The sequence below is a fragment of the Elaeis guineensis genome, chromosome 1, assembly GCF_000442705.2.
Source record: "Elaeis guineensis isolate ETL-2024a chromosome 1, EG11, whole genome shotgun sequence".
NCBI classification, from domain to species: Eukaryota; Viridiplantae; Streptophyta; class Magnoliopsida; order Arecales; family Arecaceae; genus Elaeis; species Elaeis guineensis.
In genome coordinates this window covers 117,354,370-117,373,044 of record NC_025993.2, presented here as the reverse complement: position 1 = coordinate 117,373,044, position 18,675 = coordinate 117,354,370, and the positions used below count along the sequence as shown (strand labels likewise).

Sequence of the window (18,675 nt, the reverse complement as noted above, 5' to 3'; positions counted from 1 at the left end):
TACCATGAGATTTTTTTTTTTTTTTTTTTTTTTTTAAACTTGATAAGATGGGACAATTGATCCATGCAAGGTAGTTTGGCTGTTGTTGGATTTTGCTTCTCAATGTCCTTGAGGTGACATAAATATCAATAATAAATACCAAGCTCAATCTTAATGACTCAACCCAATCTTATCACATTAAGCAAAATGTATCATTCTCAGCCAAATGCTAGAACAAACGCAGTGAAGTATAGATTATGACTTTCTCCATATCACGTGCACCTTTAAATTTAAAATACGCTTTTTTCTAGTTGGCTCTTCAAAAATATCACTATTAAGTTGGGTGTAATTGCCACGGTGACAGATGAGTGGACCACATGTTTGAGCTCACAGTGGGAAATTTTTGGAGGCCACAGGAGCATACTTCTATAGGATTGGGGTTTATGATGGGAAATAAGGAGCTGGTTGTGATGCATGCATGGCAGAATTTGAGAATGTAATTTTACTTTTGGGGGAAAAAAAAAAAAAATCGAGCAGTGGGCAGCGGATAATTTGAAAATTTTTTGTCACGAGTTAAAATAAGTGAATCCCATCCCGATACGAAAGGCCAGTCCCTTCTGCCGTTTGCTTTTAGAGGGCTAAAGAGCACTTCTTGCAGGGACATAAGTTCTTTTGGGTGATTTTGAAGTTTTCAATAAAAATTCTAAAACAACTTTGTAACACCTTTAAAAGCTAAAAAAGTTCTACTACAAAAAAAAAAAAAAAAAAAAAAAATCAATTTCGAGTTTTGAGGCAAACGCTCTGCTTGAGATGTGTACGAAATTTTTCTTAAAACAATAATTTAAAAATAATGTGTAAGTTAATAATACTCTATAATATTAGTTTTCATAGTGCAAAATTATCATAATATAATAATATTATAAAATTATGTTATATTATAATAATATTATACTATCATCATCATCATTGTTATAATAGTACAATAATTATATCATGATAATATAATAATTATTTTTTAATTTGTATAATAAATTTAAAATTTTATTATTTATTATATTATTTAGATTAAATATTAAATAATTAATTTATAAATTAAGCTTATTGTATAATAATGATTCTTGATAGCACAAATAGTTAAATAATTAGATGTATTATGTAATATCTTTATTATCGTTTCGTGATACTAAATATGAATATTAAAGTTCCATGACACTTCAAAAATATATCTACTGAATAACAAACATTTTTTACTAAAGCTCCACTAGCAAAAGCTCTGTTACCTATATTAATGCTAAACAAGGCTTAAGAGCAAAGAAAGAGAAAATAAAAGGTCACCAAATTAGTTTTTAAGTTTCTACAAAAGTATATATTTTCTTTATATATGCAAATACATCAAGGATCTAATATAATAGCCAGAGAAAGATTCAGACCGTAAAGTTGATAGACAAATATCACAAACAAGAAATAGAAAGGAATGCAACATGCCAAACAAAACCAAAAGGAAAACTAACCAATAAAATCCCACAATTCATAAGAGTTGAATGAATGAAAATGATAAAGACCGTAACAGGAGCATTTTGGGCATAGTTCCAACTCACTATCTCTTATGGGATTATACCACTCGCCTTTATCCTCAAAGCTTCTCGTTGGGTATACTCATCAACCAATGACTAAATCTCGAGGTGAATCACAGTATCAAATATCATCTACATGTCCTACTCTTTCTACACCAATGTGGACCTTGGCTATGCACATCATCTGTATGTCCTATTCCTTCTATAGAGAGCCTCATCGCTATATCCCTGACTCAAATTCTTATAACCAGGAAGAAGCGAGCAATGCCATCAGACTTAATCCCCAAACAAATCTTCGGCCAACCATCAATGACCACATCATACTTCTTCCAACACCTTGATCAGATTGAGCCAACGATTTCAAAAAACCTCGGACATTAAGCTATTACAAGGAGAACATGAGCCAACCTCACGCCCTTAAATGTCAAATGGTTTCAACAAATTCTCAACGATTACAAAAAATATGGTGTACAACTTAATGCTATTAATTTGCCTATTACCCGCAACACATCATGGGCCATGATTCTCCATTACAGTTATCGATTATTAAGGTAGCTTATCTCTCTTCTCCTCTCTATAAAAGAGGACTATAAAGGATGGTTTAGTAAGTTTTGGTTGCACTTTGAATCCATTAACTTGCTAAAGCTTTTTCCTCATTGTTTCGAAAGCTCCAATTGACTTAAGTATCACAGGATCCTCCATCAAAAAATCTCCGATGATTGAATTTTTTTGTAGTTCCTAAAATTATCTAATCATCTTCGAATCGCTGCCGACCACCAAGCTAATCCTCAGACCGCTGCCAACCAAGCTATTCCTCAGTCCGGAGCATTGCAACAACACCATCCATCTCAACCCCACCTGCGCCAGCAAACTGAAGGGCCACCAGCACTCACAAGCACACAACAATTTAAAAAGTCTCAGAAACCATGATTTTTTTTTTTTTTTTTGCTAAAAAAAATGAGAGTTGGAGGGGCAACCCGACGCATCTATCTTTTTGGACGTGACTATAGAGCCCCAATCTCCATTAGAAATATTCGATTCGGACCGAGTTTGGATGAATAGACAGCTCCTTCCCCACCATATGGATAAGCCCAATGGATAAGTACATCATCCTATTACCATCAAAGGCCAATGGATCACATGCTGCTATAGCCTTTTAAGAGGGGAGGAGTGAGACAGAACAGGAGAAGGCAAAAACGAGAACGCTAAGGGAAGAGACTTTTTGCTTCACATGCTGCTGGTCTTCTCTCATCCTATATAGTCCTCGTTCTGCTACTAATTGTAGCAGCAGTGCTGCTCATCATGATGATTATGGGTCTCTTCTGGACATTGATAATATGTGAAGCTGGTGATTCGAATGAACCCTCCAAGGTGAAACCTTCCAGCCATCTTCTTCTCCTGTCTTAATTGAATAGTGTATCTGATAGTTTTGTGTACCTTCCAGTAAGGCAGTTTGTGGAATTTTTGAGCAATCAAACGACGTTGAGTAGGATAGCCCTGCATAGTTTTTTTTTCTCTAAATCTTTCTTTTATTTGGATATTGATGGTCCTGCATGGTCCAAACTGGGAAGTAAAAACCAGTCCCATATATCAGGAACAATTGGCTAGCTTACTGCTACAATATGTTTAGGCTCCATCAGACTTCAAATCAAAATAGACCTCCGACAGCAAGAAACACTTCTACATGCATCCAAATCCCCTCATCAGCTTCAGTTCAAGAATCTGGAAGGCAAAAAGCTATTGTCGCTTTGGGTTCTGATGCTGAATGAACCAAGCTCACCAGCTTGTCCTCGCATTTACTCATGTGGAACTCCCATCAGTACACAGCAGAGCAATAAGAAAATCCAACTTCATACTTGAAATTCAGAAGACTAATGAAATAGTTTCCCAATTATTGCTTAGATGTTCTCTAAAATGCCCTCCACCAATATATAAAGTGGCCATCCATACTTTCAATATTTAAAATTTTAAAGCATTACATTCCAACAGCAGGGAGCTAATGGATCATCAATTCAAACTTAAAATCAACAGCATTTGCATGAGGCCACTGAATATTATTACATGACATGCTTAGCCGATGAGATTAAATCTAGAAAAATTCTAGGATCCTGATGGTGCCTCGCTTGAATAAAGAAAACAGGGAGGATCTCTTTCTCAGACCACGGCTCAGACCACTGGAAGCTCGCCACAGTCACTGATGACCACTTTCTTTTTTGGCCGGTCCCCCCGGTCAGTCTCTTGGGACTCAATCAGCTTCACCACATCCATCCCCTCGAGTATCTGCCCAAACACAACGTGCCTCTGGTCCAACCATGGCGTCTGCACCAAAATAGTACACAGAAGACACATTTTCAGGTTCATCAGTAGCCACCATGTGCTTGTATTCAGCACAAGCACATGCTTGCACATTATTCTACCAGAGCAAGCACAGTTTCTCATAGCAACACGACCAACATGACGGAGGCTTAAACAAATGACAGGAAAAAAAGAAAAAAAAAAAAAAAAGGTTTTCCCGCAGTCAAGATGATTTGAAATTTGAAGGGAAGTCAAAAACTGTATTCCTCTTTCACTGGTGCTAGTACATGCCCCTAAAAAGGTGATCAATGTGCCTGTGCAATGAATGTATGCCGATATTTTTTATTCAAAGGGCTCTCCAAAACCAGTGATTCGGATTTCAAGATTCTCCTCTCTTTTTTTTTTTTTTCTCAAGAATCAAAAGCACAAGTGTTCCAGCTGTCTAAATAATTTCAAGGCTTATGTTCTCAAGATATTTAATAACAGGGGAAATAAGGTTTGAGTTTCTTGATGTTTGATGATCAGAGTGTCTTGAGTGTTTGACAATAATAGGCTAACCCCCAAGATCTCATAGCAGGAACCTCGTAGAAAATGAAGAACCATGTGGAACAAGAGGCCTAATTTTGATGTTTGAAGATCGGATCAAGGAGTCTCAAGTGTTCAACAAGAATAGGCCAACCTCCAAAATCTCTTTGTGAGAACCTTGTGGAAGAAAACAGCAACAATGAAGAAATCAAGATAAGAATATTCGTCCACACTTTACCAAGCCATTAAATGATATAGCTTAAGCCATTAAATGATATAAATTTCAGTCAAGATAAATTCCATATTATGATAAACAACATGATGCATCCAAAAGTTGCAGGAAACCAGAACCAAGACTAGGAAGTTGAGCATGAAATTTTGGAAAATAATTTCATATGAGTAATAATATTTTCTGTTACTTTGACAGTGCAAATGAAGAACTGGCTTCCATTGGTGTTGGGTCCTGCATTTGCCATGCTAACTACTCCAGGTCCCAGATGAGACACTGCAAATTTTTTAAATAGCTAAAGATTAATAGCCATGTGAGTGACTGATATCAAATAAAGACATATAGGATGCAGAATTCTACTTACACTTGAAGTTCTCATCTTTAAATGTACGGCCATATATGCTTTTACCTCCAGTTCCCTGCAATTCAAAGTTAAGTGTTTGGATGACTGAAAGACAACTTTTTCACACTAATGTACAAATTCTTTGAATGACTCATCCAATACAATTGTTTGCCTATGTATGACCAACCCAACTGTGGAGGTCATAGGAAGAAGTCAAAGACAAGAATCCAGAAGTGTAACTATGCATCTGTTCATTCTGTTTGCTCTTCTTTTAGTTAAATCAGTTCTAGGTTTGACTTCCATTAAGATGATCAAAAAAGTATGATCTAAATAGTTATTTTATGTCCAGAGCAAGGTCCGCAGAATCGATATCGGGACCCATGCGGCCAGCCGGTGATACGAATCGGTACGGATCCATACCGGACTGGATTGGGCGAACCGACACATAAATGAAGAAAGGAACCGAAGAGGAAAAGAGAGAGAGAGGAGGGGGAGGCAGGGGGAGGGAGGGAGGAGACACAAGTGGGCCGCAGGCATACTCGAAGGGCCACCAAGGCCTCTGCTTCCTCGGCCAAATCGCGGCCAAGAGAGAGGGGGGAGGGGAAGCCGACAGAGAGGTCGCCAAAGAGCCTTCGGCTGGCCGCTGTAGCAGTCGAACGACGAAATCAGGCCCACGCTCTACAGACGTGTAAGGTGAAACAGGGATAATCGCCTCTATTTTTTAAAAAAACTTCATGAAATAATGAAGTCGGCAAACTTATTGTCTGCTTCACTATTCATCATTGTTTTAGAAAAAAAAACACGATGAACAGAGACAGTCACCCCTATTCTGCAGCCGCGGCTCCACCCGCGCCTTTTCTGCAACCCAATGGCCATGGCGGCCTCTCTACCAGCTACGCCTCCCTACGGTACCCTCACTTCCCCTCTCTCTTTCTCTATCTCCCTGGATTAAATGTCCTATCAGATAATACGGAGCTGCGGAAGCTTCCACAGCCCTCCACAGCCTCAACAGGCCACCAACGGCATCGTCCCCTCTTTCCCTCTCCTCTCTCTCTTCCTCTCTTTCCCTCTCCCTCTCTTTTCTAGTGTTCCGATTTGAAAGGCCGAACCATCCTGATTTACATCCGGTATGACGCAAAACACCCCGAACTGCCTGATTCAACGAACCATGGCCCGGAGAACAGGAAATGTCAAGAAAGCATAGACCTGTTCCTAGTACAAATGTTGATAGCACCTTGACATTCTTGTACTCGAAAGAAACATGTGATTACTTTGAAACTTTTGCCATGGATAAGTTCTTGTTTTCTCTCCAACAACACATGTTTGAAAAGAAGAATGGGTAAAAAATTATCCAGAGGCATAGCCCACATTTCTTCTGTAGCGACGTAACATTGAAACATCAATGTCAAGGAGGTATATGTTGCAAGAAGGGTGTTACCCTCCCTGATGTCCATCTGATTGGGCCGCATGCCAGGCTGCACACTGCATCAGCAGGGTAGTGGGAGCACTGGCCAGTGCACAGTGTGAGCGAGGATGCAGCACATGGTGGCCGTGAGAGCACAAATGGGGTGCCTGTCACGGGGGGTAACCCCCCACTGCAAGGCAGCAACAAGGGTCCATGCTCATATCATGGAGAATGGGAGACACAAAAAACTAATTTGATATATTTTAGACATCCTACCATATCATGATCTCATCCACCAAAATTTATAATAACAAGCTAGCTAATGAAATTACTTCTACAAAGATCGAGCCCTCTCGATTCCCAAGCAATTTGACAAAATTTCAAGATCTTTATGGATTTCCTTCTTGATCAGTGACAAATGTTGCATTGTTATCAATCATATCTTGCCATAAGACTGTCAGATTTGAGTTCTTGTCACAGACATAAAGCAACAACTCTAATATTTTTTCTAGATCGTCTTAGTGCATATGGCACATTGCTTCTTTGATTATAGTAAGAATCTTATAGAAATTTGCTGTCTGTTGTCTTACTAAGTTAAATACTTAATTTGTGTTGATAAATGATTTTAAAAAATAATACAGCATGATATGTTATAGATAAACAGAAGCAGATGCATAGTATATATTTTGTAAGTGGCCAACAAGAAATGAAAAATACATTCTTGAGGAGAATTTTATAAGTTTGGGACTAACTTTAGCTATATTTATTTGGCTAGAACTCCACAAAATCAGAATATTTAGCTAATAACTTCTTTCATGTGAAGCCATACATGACTACAATTCTTGGCAAATGAAAAAACTACGCCCTTTAATTCTTCTACAACCTTAAAGCAAATCAACATAGTAAAGGGGGAAGTCATCTTCTGTATCAATAAGTACAGGTGATGATAGGAACGAAAATTTGAAAAAATAAAAATAAAAATGAAAAACGAGTCGATTCAATCAAAGAAAAAGTTAATACAGTATCAACCTTAAGACATTTCTAATACAACAAAAATTGAAGTTCACCAAATTCTGAATGTTACATGAAATAGACCTTAGAAAAAATTATCATTACTTTCTTAAATAAGCCAAATAAATAGCCAGGTGTTATATACAACACCATAATTTGGTACCATATCTACAAATAAAGAGGAAAAATATTAGTTCCATGTGTATCATGTGCAAACAGCAAAGTCTAAAAAATGCAAGAACCTCCTAAAATACGATGTTAAAAAGCATATTCTCTTCACATGAATTCACAATCTTGGAGGATTTATCTATTTGGTTACAGAGTTTAAAAATCAGAAAATATGCAAAAGGTTCTTTACTGAAATTATGCATGATTGTATAACAATGATTCCTAAATTCATGTGACATAATGCAAATCAAAAAAGTATGTTGAAGAGCAACGTTCGATCTTATATAAGAATATGAAGTGATGAGACATATGAATATTCACAAGGTTTGCAGATTAAGGGAAAAAAATACAAAAGGCAAAAATACAAGCAGTCATAAGACACTCCAAGTACTCCAGAATTGAGGTTCAGTAAATCTAAGATTATGTTGGATAGAATTGAAATTTCTTACTTTTAACTTACATAAAAAACAAAATTGTACACAATTTAAATGGCACACAAGCTATGGCATATGCTAGCATGAGGTGAAGAGAGTGAACATGGGAGGATATTTTGAAATCATTCTTAGTCAAATATGAAGAACATAATAGAATATAGATCATAAGGTTGAAATGAATATAATCAAGCCAAGATGACGAAGTGAATTAGGGAGGTGGAATGTCATCAACTAAGATTCCCTAGATTTCAGATGGGACCTAGAGAACTACATACAAGCTTTAGGGAGATGGGTTTTATGTGATGATTTAATAGTACAGTCCCTAGCCCACTGCATGGTTTAATCAACCTTCCAATTAAAAGAGGCATCACAATCATTGTACTAAATCAGATGGATGGTGAAAAAAGTCTTTCCTAGAGGAAAAATAAAATGGACATGAAGAGAATGAAAGGAAGGAGTTCTTGCCCATGATGCTTAAAATGTTTTCAGACACAAGACACATCTAGTAAGATGAGTCGCATGGCATTGCAAGATGAAGGAAACAGCATTATACTGCAGAAAAAACCCGTCAAACCAATAATGCCATTTTACTTCTTTCATTAACTACAAGTCATATTTTTTGAGATGTAAATTGCAATTGTCACTGATAAGACTCTAAAGAAGTGAAAAGGATAGATTTTTGGGCTGCAACTTATGCTCACACATAAACAAAGAAAAGCAAATTATACCAAATGGGCCGCATGTGTGCATACATACATATATATGTATATATTATATACACATATGTATGTTGACAAGGTATGTAGGGCAAGGCTTCATTGTGAGCAAAGAAAAAGCATATTGGTTGTCCCTATGTAGAATGACAACAGTGAAGTCAAGCTCAGTGAACCCAATACAAGTTCAAGAAGCTTATGCACAGACTGAGACAAGCTCAAGTCCCTGATCCTCGACCCCAAGAAAAGCGAAACCGGAACCAAGACCTATGCCAACCGGCCAACAATACGAGTTAGTACGAATCCATATCATATCAGAAGGACCGATGCGAACCAATACGAAGGAGAAGGGAATCGGGGAGGAAAAAAGAGAAAAAGGGGAGGGACAAAAAAGGGGGAGGGAGGGAGAAGGAGGTCGGAAGAAATGTCAGTGGTGGCCACAGACGGCCACTGAGGCATCCGCTCCCTCCGCCAATTCTTAACTGAGAGAGAGAGAGATAGAGAGGGGGAGGGAAAGAAAAGAGAGAGTAGAAGCCACCAGAGAGGTCACCGGATGGTGCAAACACGGCCTACGGCATCGCAGACATGAAACAGGGCGATTTTCCCTGTTTCACGAGATTTTTTTCAAAAAAACTCCGACTACAGTGAAGCCGGCAAACCCAACACACCCATTACCAGCTTCACTGCTTCTAAATTTTTTTTTTTAAAAAAATCCTTAAACAATGAAGCTGGCAAACCCATTGCCAGCTTCACTATTCATCATCATTTTTAAAAAAAATACGACTATTTCATGACCACGGCTCCGCCCGCATGTTTTTCGCCGCCCAATGGCCACAGAGGCCACCCACGCCCTTTGATAGTCTCTCCGCCAGCTATGCCTCTCTGGTACTGTCGATCCCCCTTTCTCTCTTTCTCTCTTGATTAAATGCCATTTCAGACAACATTGAACCACGAAGACCTCCATGGCCCTCTGACGGCCTCAGCAAGCCACCACCAGCCTTCGACGGCGACGTCCCTTCTTTCCCTCCCCTCCTCTCTCTCTCTTCCTCTCTTTAGCTCTATCTCCTCTGGTGTTCCGATTTGCTCAACCAAAACATCCCGATGGCCGCCGATACGGCTAGGAATGCCTTGAACCGCCAATTCAGGACGATTCGGCGAACCCTACTCAGCCCAATTGTATATCCCTACTTGAAGCAAATATTTAACAGCCAATTCTGGTGACATCTTGAAGAAGGTACCTCAACAAGATTTTGAAAAAAAAAATCAACATTTTTTATGAAAATTTACAATCTTATTTTAGCACCATCGATTAGACTCTCCATCCCTCTTTTCTTCCTCCACTCTCTTCTCCCTTCTTCTCATGATGAAATACAAAACCTTCCGCTCTCTCATTTTCCTCTAATGGCTCAGCTATGAATTTCCAATTTGACATGCATCGCATGCCCCTTATTCCACTCTACCACTAATCACAAAAATTCCTATGTTACCCTTGTTTGTCCAAAAGTTCACCAAATCTCATTCCATCTCTTCCACCAACCTCAATCTGCTCTCTCTCAAGTAATTTGTTACCTCTAAGTTGCTTTCAATAATGTCATGTTTCTAATGTCATCGTAGTGGCTGAATTTCTAAAATTAGATATATTCTATAATTACTTAGAGTTCACATAAAATTAATTCAAGCATTGACTTACAATTATGTTTCATAAATTTTGACAACTACAAATATTAAAATGGCTATCGTGTCAAAGAAATGTAAATATTTGCATAAATATTTAGATCACAAAGAAGAATATCGGGCTTAGTAATTTTCACTATCATGTAACTTTTAGATGAACTTGTTAGTCCAATTATAACTTTTTTATGAGTCTTCTCTCATTAATTGTTGGCTACGCTGCTCCACACTATGTTTCTCATCCATGTCACCATGTCTTATTGTATTGAGCCAAGCGATGAGAATGTCAGCTTCAGTTGCAGATTGGTTAACAGGTGTCTGAAAAGAGAACAACCTCATGAATGACCATGGAAGAAGCTTGCCATGAAGAAATTGGTAACAGAGTAGGTCAGGAGGTGTTAAAAGGAGGAATGCAAATGGGGGAATTAGAGGCAAAGTGTCAAGACATTGAAGCATGGAATGAAGAAGCCTAGGCGAAGCCATGGAAAGGAAGAGGCAGCAGTGATGTTGTGGGTTGTGATAGGAGCGAGGGAAGAAATATACAAAGTGTATCACAATGACTTAGTTGTTGAATTGACAAAAATACATGGCAATTTGTTAATTACTTTGTTATACCTACTAACACATTAGTCATACCAAATTACACAAAACTATGCCATTAGATGTTAACTTTAGAGGCACTTTTTAAGTATACGTATAAAACATTGCCTATATATGAATGTGTGTGATTACATAGGGAATAACCAGCCTAACCATCCATATAGTTCAAATGGATTCCCCTGATTAAAATCCCATTCTATTATCCTGATGCCATTGAAATACCAGTCCCTTTCCCCTCCTTCAAATACTCCGCATTTGTCCTCTCTCATCTCTTTTGCTTACCTCTTCCTCCTTTCCTCCACTCTCTCTCTCTCTCTCTCCTCCTAGCTTCTCATATCCTTCTCTTCCACACTAACATCTAGCAACCCAAGCATCACCCACAATCCTCGAACCTCCAATGACCCACACAATTCATGCATCCAACAACCCCAAAATCTCCCACATTCCTAGCAACTCTAGTTGCACAATAAGCTTAGCAACCCCAACAACATTAGCTTATCCACAGAGTCCCACCACCCTTTTTGTCCTCTCTCAATTGCAACCACCCCATCCAGCCCTCCTTCCTCCCCACAGACACATACAAGGTGCAATTGAGATAGTCCAGCCTAAATTCAAATTTAAGCTTGAGACTGCCTTTAAGTTGTATTTCCGCACTTGGACTATACCTAGGCTTGTATTAAAATGGGTTTGTTGATCATAAACTTGGCATAGCCCAGCCAAACCTAGCCAATTTCTAACCTTGGTTCCAACATGTGCTGAAGTGTTTTGCTACATGGATATGTAAACCATCCTAACAATGGTTCACACAAGCATCATAAGTGCTACTTTAACACATAATATAAAGAAGGAAAGAGAGATGAATAGTGTATCCCACTTTAATAGATAAGAGAGACAAGAAAAGCGTAATGATAGAATATAAGAATAAACACAGATAGAATGGAATAACTTCCCAGACAATATTCTACTAAATAATTGATCATCTGATTACAAAAGTCAGGCTTTTCCAAAGCCTTAATGATAAGATCTGTAAATTACTCTAAAGCACATAATAACTCTCTCACCCCACTCTTTATAACCAAATGAAAACTCCATATATTACAGCTAATCTTACTCAAAACATGAATTTGCAACATGGTACTGATGTTCCTAATTTCTTAAAATCATTAATTATCAGTACTCTGAAGTTTCTAAGCAAGCAAATGCAATTCAAATCATTAAATAAGCAAAATTACAGCATTTTATTTGGCAATCTCACAAATTAATCGAGTTAATAAAAGCAACTCAAGGAATCTTGTCCTTAACCCCTATCTAGAAAAGAGAAACAACCATCCCAAAGCTACACCTTAGCATCCTTTTTCCTTTATTCTTCCAACATTTCCCCCTTTTATCCTCAATAACCATCCCCTTTAGTAAGCAACATGCACCCACAAGCAGCAAGACTACAATTGATTATTCAGGAGTAAATGTCACCACCAACTTTCCATTTTAGTCAAACCCCTCTCAACCTCCTACAATTTTGTCACTTTACAACTTTTCCCAGGGACAAGACATTGCTCACCCCTTGCTAGTCTCATTACCTCGACAAATCCTCATGCAAACATACATATCCATTCCAAAAAAATAAGAGTAAGAAAGCCAAACTTCAAATCCTTTTTAAAATTCCACAGCCTGGCCAAATGCCATGTAGTCAAGATTAGATAAATCACAGCTCTCAAATACAAGTCAAATCCAAACAAGCCCAAAGCTTAAATTCCAACATGCATCTCTTCTAGAAGTTCAAAACTTTATTTCAGCTAGCCAGAAACTCCATTTGGTATAAGGCAGCAGAAAACAAGGAGGAAAGGAATCATTCTATAAGGCTTAGTGATAATCTCATTTTAGCTTGATATAATTTAGAGCAGTGACACTTTTCTTATTTGACATGGCATACAGAGCTACATCATACATCCTTTTGTTCGATTTTTATGAAAAAATTATGGATTGTAACTTGGAAGAAGAATAAATCCATTTGTTTCAATGAACGCATATTTTGCCAGTCCTCTCCTATCTAACATGCATCATTCATGTCGTTTACATCAACAAAGCCCCCACAAAATTCCATGAATAATCCTTTTTTTTATTTTAATAAATCATTAAATTGAAAATCCTCCCACATTTAATGCATCTTAGACAAGGAATTCAGCATTCATAAGTAGAAATCATGTTGTTCTAATCGTGTAGGATGACTCTTTCAAATTATTACTTTAAGTCTAAAGCTGTCATATCTGGTTATTCAGTTTACATTTTTCATGAACTAAAAGTTATAAGAAGATGATTATGGAAATGAAACATTTATGATTAATTGTTTTGCTTTTTATGATTTATACTGAATATATGAGTTGCATTGTCATGGCGTTAGGCATTAATTTTTCATGAATGATTAAACAATAAAAGTAAATCTTCTCTGAAGACCAATTCAACAACTCGTAGATGTCGAGTTTATTATTTTCAGTTGAAAACAGGGTATTAGAAGATGGACATGACATATTAGGTTGATATTATGAAATGTATGGTAGCCTATAATCTGGCAGCATCTGCTGTGCCTCTAACAAAACAGTGAAAATGCCAACTTTTCAATGCATTGCACTGACAAAAATAAAAAAATGTTACCATGTTTAAACTTTCTATAGAAGCAAGTGGGCTAAAATCAGAAAACAAGGAATAAGAGAACATACATTTCCCTTATCAAAGTCTCCCCCTTGGATCATGAATCTTTGATGACACGATGAAACGCGGATCCCTTGTAGCCAAAGCCTTTCTCCCCTGAACAAAACACCATGAATCAAGAAATGCATCAACATTTTCTTCATGATAAACCAAGAGACCAGAAAACAATGAACATATAAGAAGAGTATCAAAAAAAAAAAATAAAAGCTAACTCTCAACCTGTACAAAGAGCACGAAAGTTTTCAGCTGTTTGGGGTACATCATCCCCATACAGCCCTATCACAATCCTTCCAACAAGATTTCCCACTGGGTTCCCAATGCTTATGTCAAAGAACACTTTGTTGGTGACCTTAGACTGCAATTCAGCTTCCTGAAGTTACACCAAACAACAGAACCATTATCAGAACTCAAAAAACTCTACCCAAACATTGTTATATTTAAAAATCTCACCAAATCAAAACCTCATATTAGTGGCAATATCACCAATAAACCCTGTTCTCTTGCAACCGAATAAATTTCTCAAAATATGCTGGAACATAATATTAAGATTCCATTACAAATATCAGATATCAATACAAATTCCATCCAATAAAACTAATGGGATTCTCATCTTGAAGGACTGAAATATTTTTATGGAACCAGAGAAAGAAAAGCTTGTTTTCTTCGACTAAGTTTTCAAGAATAAGGGATCCCACAAGAATACAAAGTTAAAACATAACACCAAATAAGAATCCAAGTTCCACCACTTAAAGAGAAAGAAGAACAAATTAAACAAACTACACTCAGATAGAATTCCGTTAAAGGCCATACAAAGCTCTCAAAGAATGATGCAGCGATGTATTCATAATCCATTACAGGTACAGTATCCCAATGCAGTGATGTATTCATAAGCTTCTCCAAGTACCCAAGCAATCAAATATAACAGAAATCAACCATCCAATCCCTATTACTACACAAAGAAATTTGCACATTCCACACTAAGCAATACATCACTAGAAATCCTACTGGAAATCCTAAGCGAAAATGGGCAAGAAAAAGAACAGCCGTAAAGCCCTAGTGCCCGTCTACTGACCTTCAACTCAGCACGAGCCGAGGTGGCGTAGCGGGCACTCCTCCGGGAGGACGACACAGAGAGGCAGGAAAGTCCATGGCCGCCGGAGAGAGCGGCGGCGGAGGAGATCTTTGACGCCGGCAAGGAGCTCACTCGGAGACCCAAGAAACCCGACGAGGAGGTCCGGAGGTGGGAGCGGCGGAGGCTCCCTGGCCCGGCCACCGCCAGACGCACGCTCGCCTGAGAGAAAGAGAGAGAACGAAAAGACGTCAGAGAGGGAGGGATGGAGAAAGTGAGAGGGGTTCAGGAGGTCGTACGAGGCTGGTTAGAGAAGACGCCATTAATGGAGGAGGAGGAGGAGGAGTTGAGCAGGAGAAGCGACGATGAAGGAGAAGAGGGTTGGTGGATTTTTGTTCGGCTGCCGCCGCTGATAAGTGATAAGAATGGGAAGAAGGGGGTAAGTAGCGCTGCTCGTTTTTGTTTGTGAGAGAGGAGAGGGAAAAAGGGAAATGGGTGCTGGGAAATCGGAATTGGCCAAAAATGCCATTTGTTTATTTTAGTTTTTTAAAAACCCTAAAAGCAAATAATAATAAAAGGGGTGATTTATTTGAAGATAAAGATGATATCACTGTCATTTTTTATTAGATTTTAACAATATAAACTTTTGCGTTTGTATCTGGATAGATTCAAATATAGACACTGATCCAGATTTCAGACAATTTTTTTCCGGTCCATTTTCACCTCTAATGTAATATATTAGGCTTAACAAACCAAGAACTCTTCGGAGTTTTGGAGCAAAGTACAAATTTGAACTTGGAACCAATTGTTAAGTGAGGTAGCATGTTAGGACCAACCTTCACCAGGGATGAATATTGTTGATACAATTAGAATTGACAAAAGCTTGATTCAAATATGTGGGTCAAACTTGTAAAACTTGAATTAATTCAATTCACCAAATTAATAGGTTAGAATTGGGTTAGGATGAACCTTAAATCATCCCAAGTTCTTCGGTTAATAGCTCAATAACCAGCTCGGGTTAGGAAAGTGGTTTAGGCTTAGATAGCTATTCAGCACAAAGTTTGGCCCATCTCCAACCTGGTTGGCTAAGCAAAGAACTTTATCTCGCCCAATCATATCATGCCCTGGGCATAGGAGACAAAGCTAGCCCAATACAACCTCAGCCCATTTAAGGCAGACTTATTGAGCCATAAAGCATATGCAATGTAAAACGGCGAAGAACATGCATGCTTCTTCTTTGGCAATTTACCTTTATATTAAGTCTCTGATTTATATAGGAAAGCCAATCAACCTATTGATTGGCTCTCCATTTTCGGAGAATGATTTTTCAAATTCTACAAGTTAAAAATTGATTGTAACTCATTATTTTTCTCATTGAAGTTTCAATATAATAATATAAATTTTTTTTTTGGTACAAACGGATGCTCACACTACTTAAGTGTGAGTATACCCTAGAAAATCAGAAAACAATATAAGTTTAAAAAAAATTATATCCCATATGGTATGCAGTATGTAACCAACTAACCATTGACTACATCAATCATCTTGTCTCATGAGCCATATTTATCACGTATTCATCTTAGTAATTGGCCTACCAAATACAAATGAGATGATTGGCATAGTGCATGACCACATTGATGCACATAGTGTAGGATATAATTTGTATAGGTTTAGGTCTCTTTTAATACACGTGGAGAGCTCGTCTAAATTAGAAAAAATTAATAAAAATTTTAAAATATTTTAAATGTTGTTTGAGAATAAGATGGTACATAGACATTGACTTGATAATAAGTACAATCAGATTTTTCAATTAGAAAAAGACCCATGCTCAAACTTAAAACAGATAGACTCATAAATGAGATATTGGTTTTGTAGAAATAAATAGAAGCTTAGTTTAGCTTGATGATAGCTTTTTATTTTGAAAATATCTATCACCTAAACTTGAATATATCTTGCCAAGCTTATTTAAGCTTGAATAACCTTATCAAGAGCCAAGCCCAACTGTTATATTAAGCTTGGCTCTCTTTGTTTAAACTCCTAGCCCTTTTATCTTTTTGCCAATTTAGTTGGAATCCTCTATGATGCATGTTTGCATAGTGGAGGATGTACATCTTTGATTGCTGCACTTTATCGTGTCATGGAGATGGACAGCTGCTTGGCATCCAATAGCGATGCACCATATTTAGCATGCATCTCGATGCACCATATTTGACAATCATCGATCTAGCACTCAAATGACATGATAGTGATTAAAAAAAATACTATCTTCAACGATGGAAAATATGCAACATAGAGGATCTAAACTCTTTGCTAATCTACCTATCTCTCTACTAGCAAAGAAAGCAGTAGACTGGACACTTGAGTCAAGTTAAAAGAAAATACATGAACCCAACACATTCATGGAGGCACCGAAAGTTGATCATTCTGAGACTAATATGCTGGCCTATGCCAAACCCTAGCAGGCTATCAATAAGAGTCCACTAGGAGTGCCGGCCAGCCAAATCTACTTTTAATTGAAGAGAAATTCTTTATCCACCGTGCTTGGTGCAGAATGCACGCACCGCGCACGGTAATTGGCTCACGCATGAGGCCAGAAAAAAAAAAAAAAAATTTCTCGCACAACTGTTCGGCCTCATACGTGAGCCAATCATCACGTACGGTGCATGCATTTATGCACCACGTATGGTGCATAAAAAATTTCTCGAGGCCTACCATGCTAACTAACGGGCATTTAGAAAGGCCCACCTCTTGTCAACTTACGTGACAGCCCAGCTCCGTATTCACCATTAAAAATAGGCCAAGACTAGCCACATGTTAGTTTTAACTTACAGATCATAGCATGATAATCTAGTACCAAAAGGAATAATTGATTCATACACTTGATTGTCATGCTTGATTTGAAATCCAACGATATTGCTAATACCCGCATGCATCATAGCCGAACATGTTTGTAGTTAGAATTTAAGCCAAGCATATGGAAATCATGCATGTTGTTCATTTGCCAACTTGCGAACTCTAATAAACAGAAACAAGTGCCTTTATAATTTGCAAAGCAAATAGTGTTCCTTAGAAAAATTAGTAATATTTGAGAAGTGTTTTTGTAGGAAGAAAAATATGAAAAAGTGTTTCAAGGACGAGCTAGAAAACTAAGCTTTTGATATTTTTTATTGAAAAGATTTTTCTTCAAAAAAGCAGAAGCAACACCAAACATGATCTAAGTGCAAATGAACCTGGGTCACTAGGAAATCCTATTGAGAAATGAGCTCGCAATCTATCCTTACAAAGCTTTTGCTTAAGAATAGATGGCACCAATTCTTTAAAAAATTTGTGATTGTGACATACCATGTTTAGCTACTAGACTACTGGGAAACCTTGATTTGGACTCCATATAGCATAGACATTGAACCTCTCACAAAGTAAAATGACCAGAGATATTTCCCACCGTGAAGGATGGTAGGTCATTATTCACAAATGGCACCTTTTTAACTTGGAATTGGTCAAGAGTCCACAATTATTATAGGGCGGCTGACAAGAGAGTTAGCATCAGGCATGGTACCAATAGCTACTTGCTCCTAGGATCCCCCTCAAGATCATCTGACCTCAAATGGCCCTTTCCTGGATCACTGACTACTAAACAATGATGGGCTCCCATGACTTTACCAGCAACTTCTTTAGAGGCTATCTTTGTGGTAAAAACCCAACTTTCAAGACCTATTTCTTGGTTAATAACCTCTTCGTATGTGTTCATATTCATGACCCTGCGAAGGTGTAGATAAAAAGGTTTAATGTGGACCACTAGCCTCTGAACAAGGACCAGGTCCAGTTCCCTCTTTGTAAATTAGTGGCCTCTTGAAGGGAACTCCATCTTGTGCCTTGACATTTTGGCCAGGATGTGAACGCTAGACTATTACTTGGTGAATTATTGGAGAGTATGCAGGAATCCATGGAGCCCA

At 37.9% G+C, this 18,675-nt stretch overlaps 1 protein-coding gene across 1 annotated transcript; it reads right to left on the bottom strand.

The window, feature by feature from the left end:
- Nucleotides 1-3,425: 3,425 nt before the first annotated feature.
- Nucleotides 3,426-15,206, bottom strand: LOC105038792 (photosynthetic NDH subunit of lumenal location 5, chloroplastic). Its single transcript, XM_010914695.4, is given in 8 exon segments — nt 3,426-3,872; nt 4,793-4,878; nt 4,967-5,021; nt 13,662-13,699; nt 13,702-13,749; nt 13,873-14,023; nt 14,726-14,944; nt 15,022-15,206. Coding segments are annotated over 8 exon segments (774 nt in total). The 5' UTR covers nt 15,046-15,206; the 3' UTR covers nt 3,426-3,719.
- Nucleotides 15,207-18,675: the final 3,469 nt, after the last annotated feature.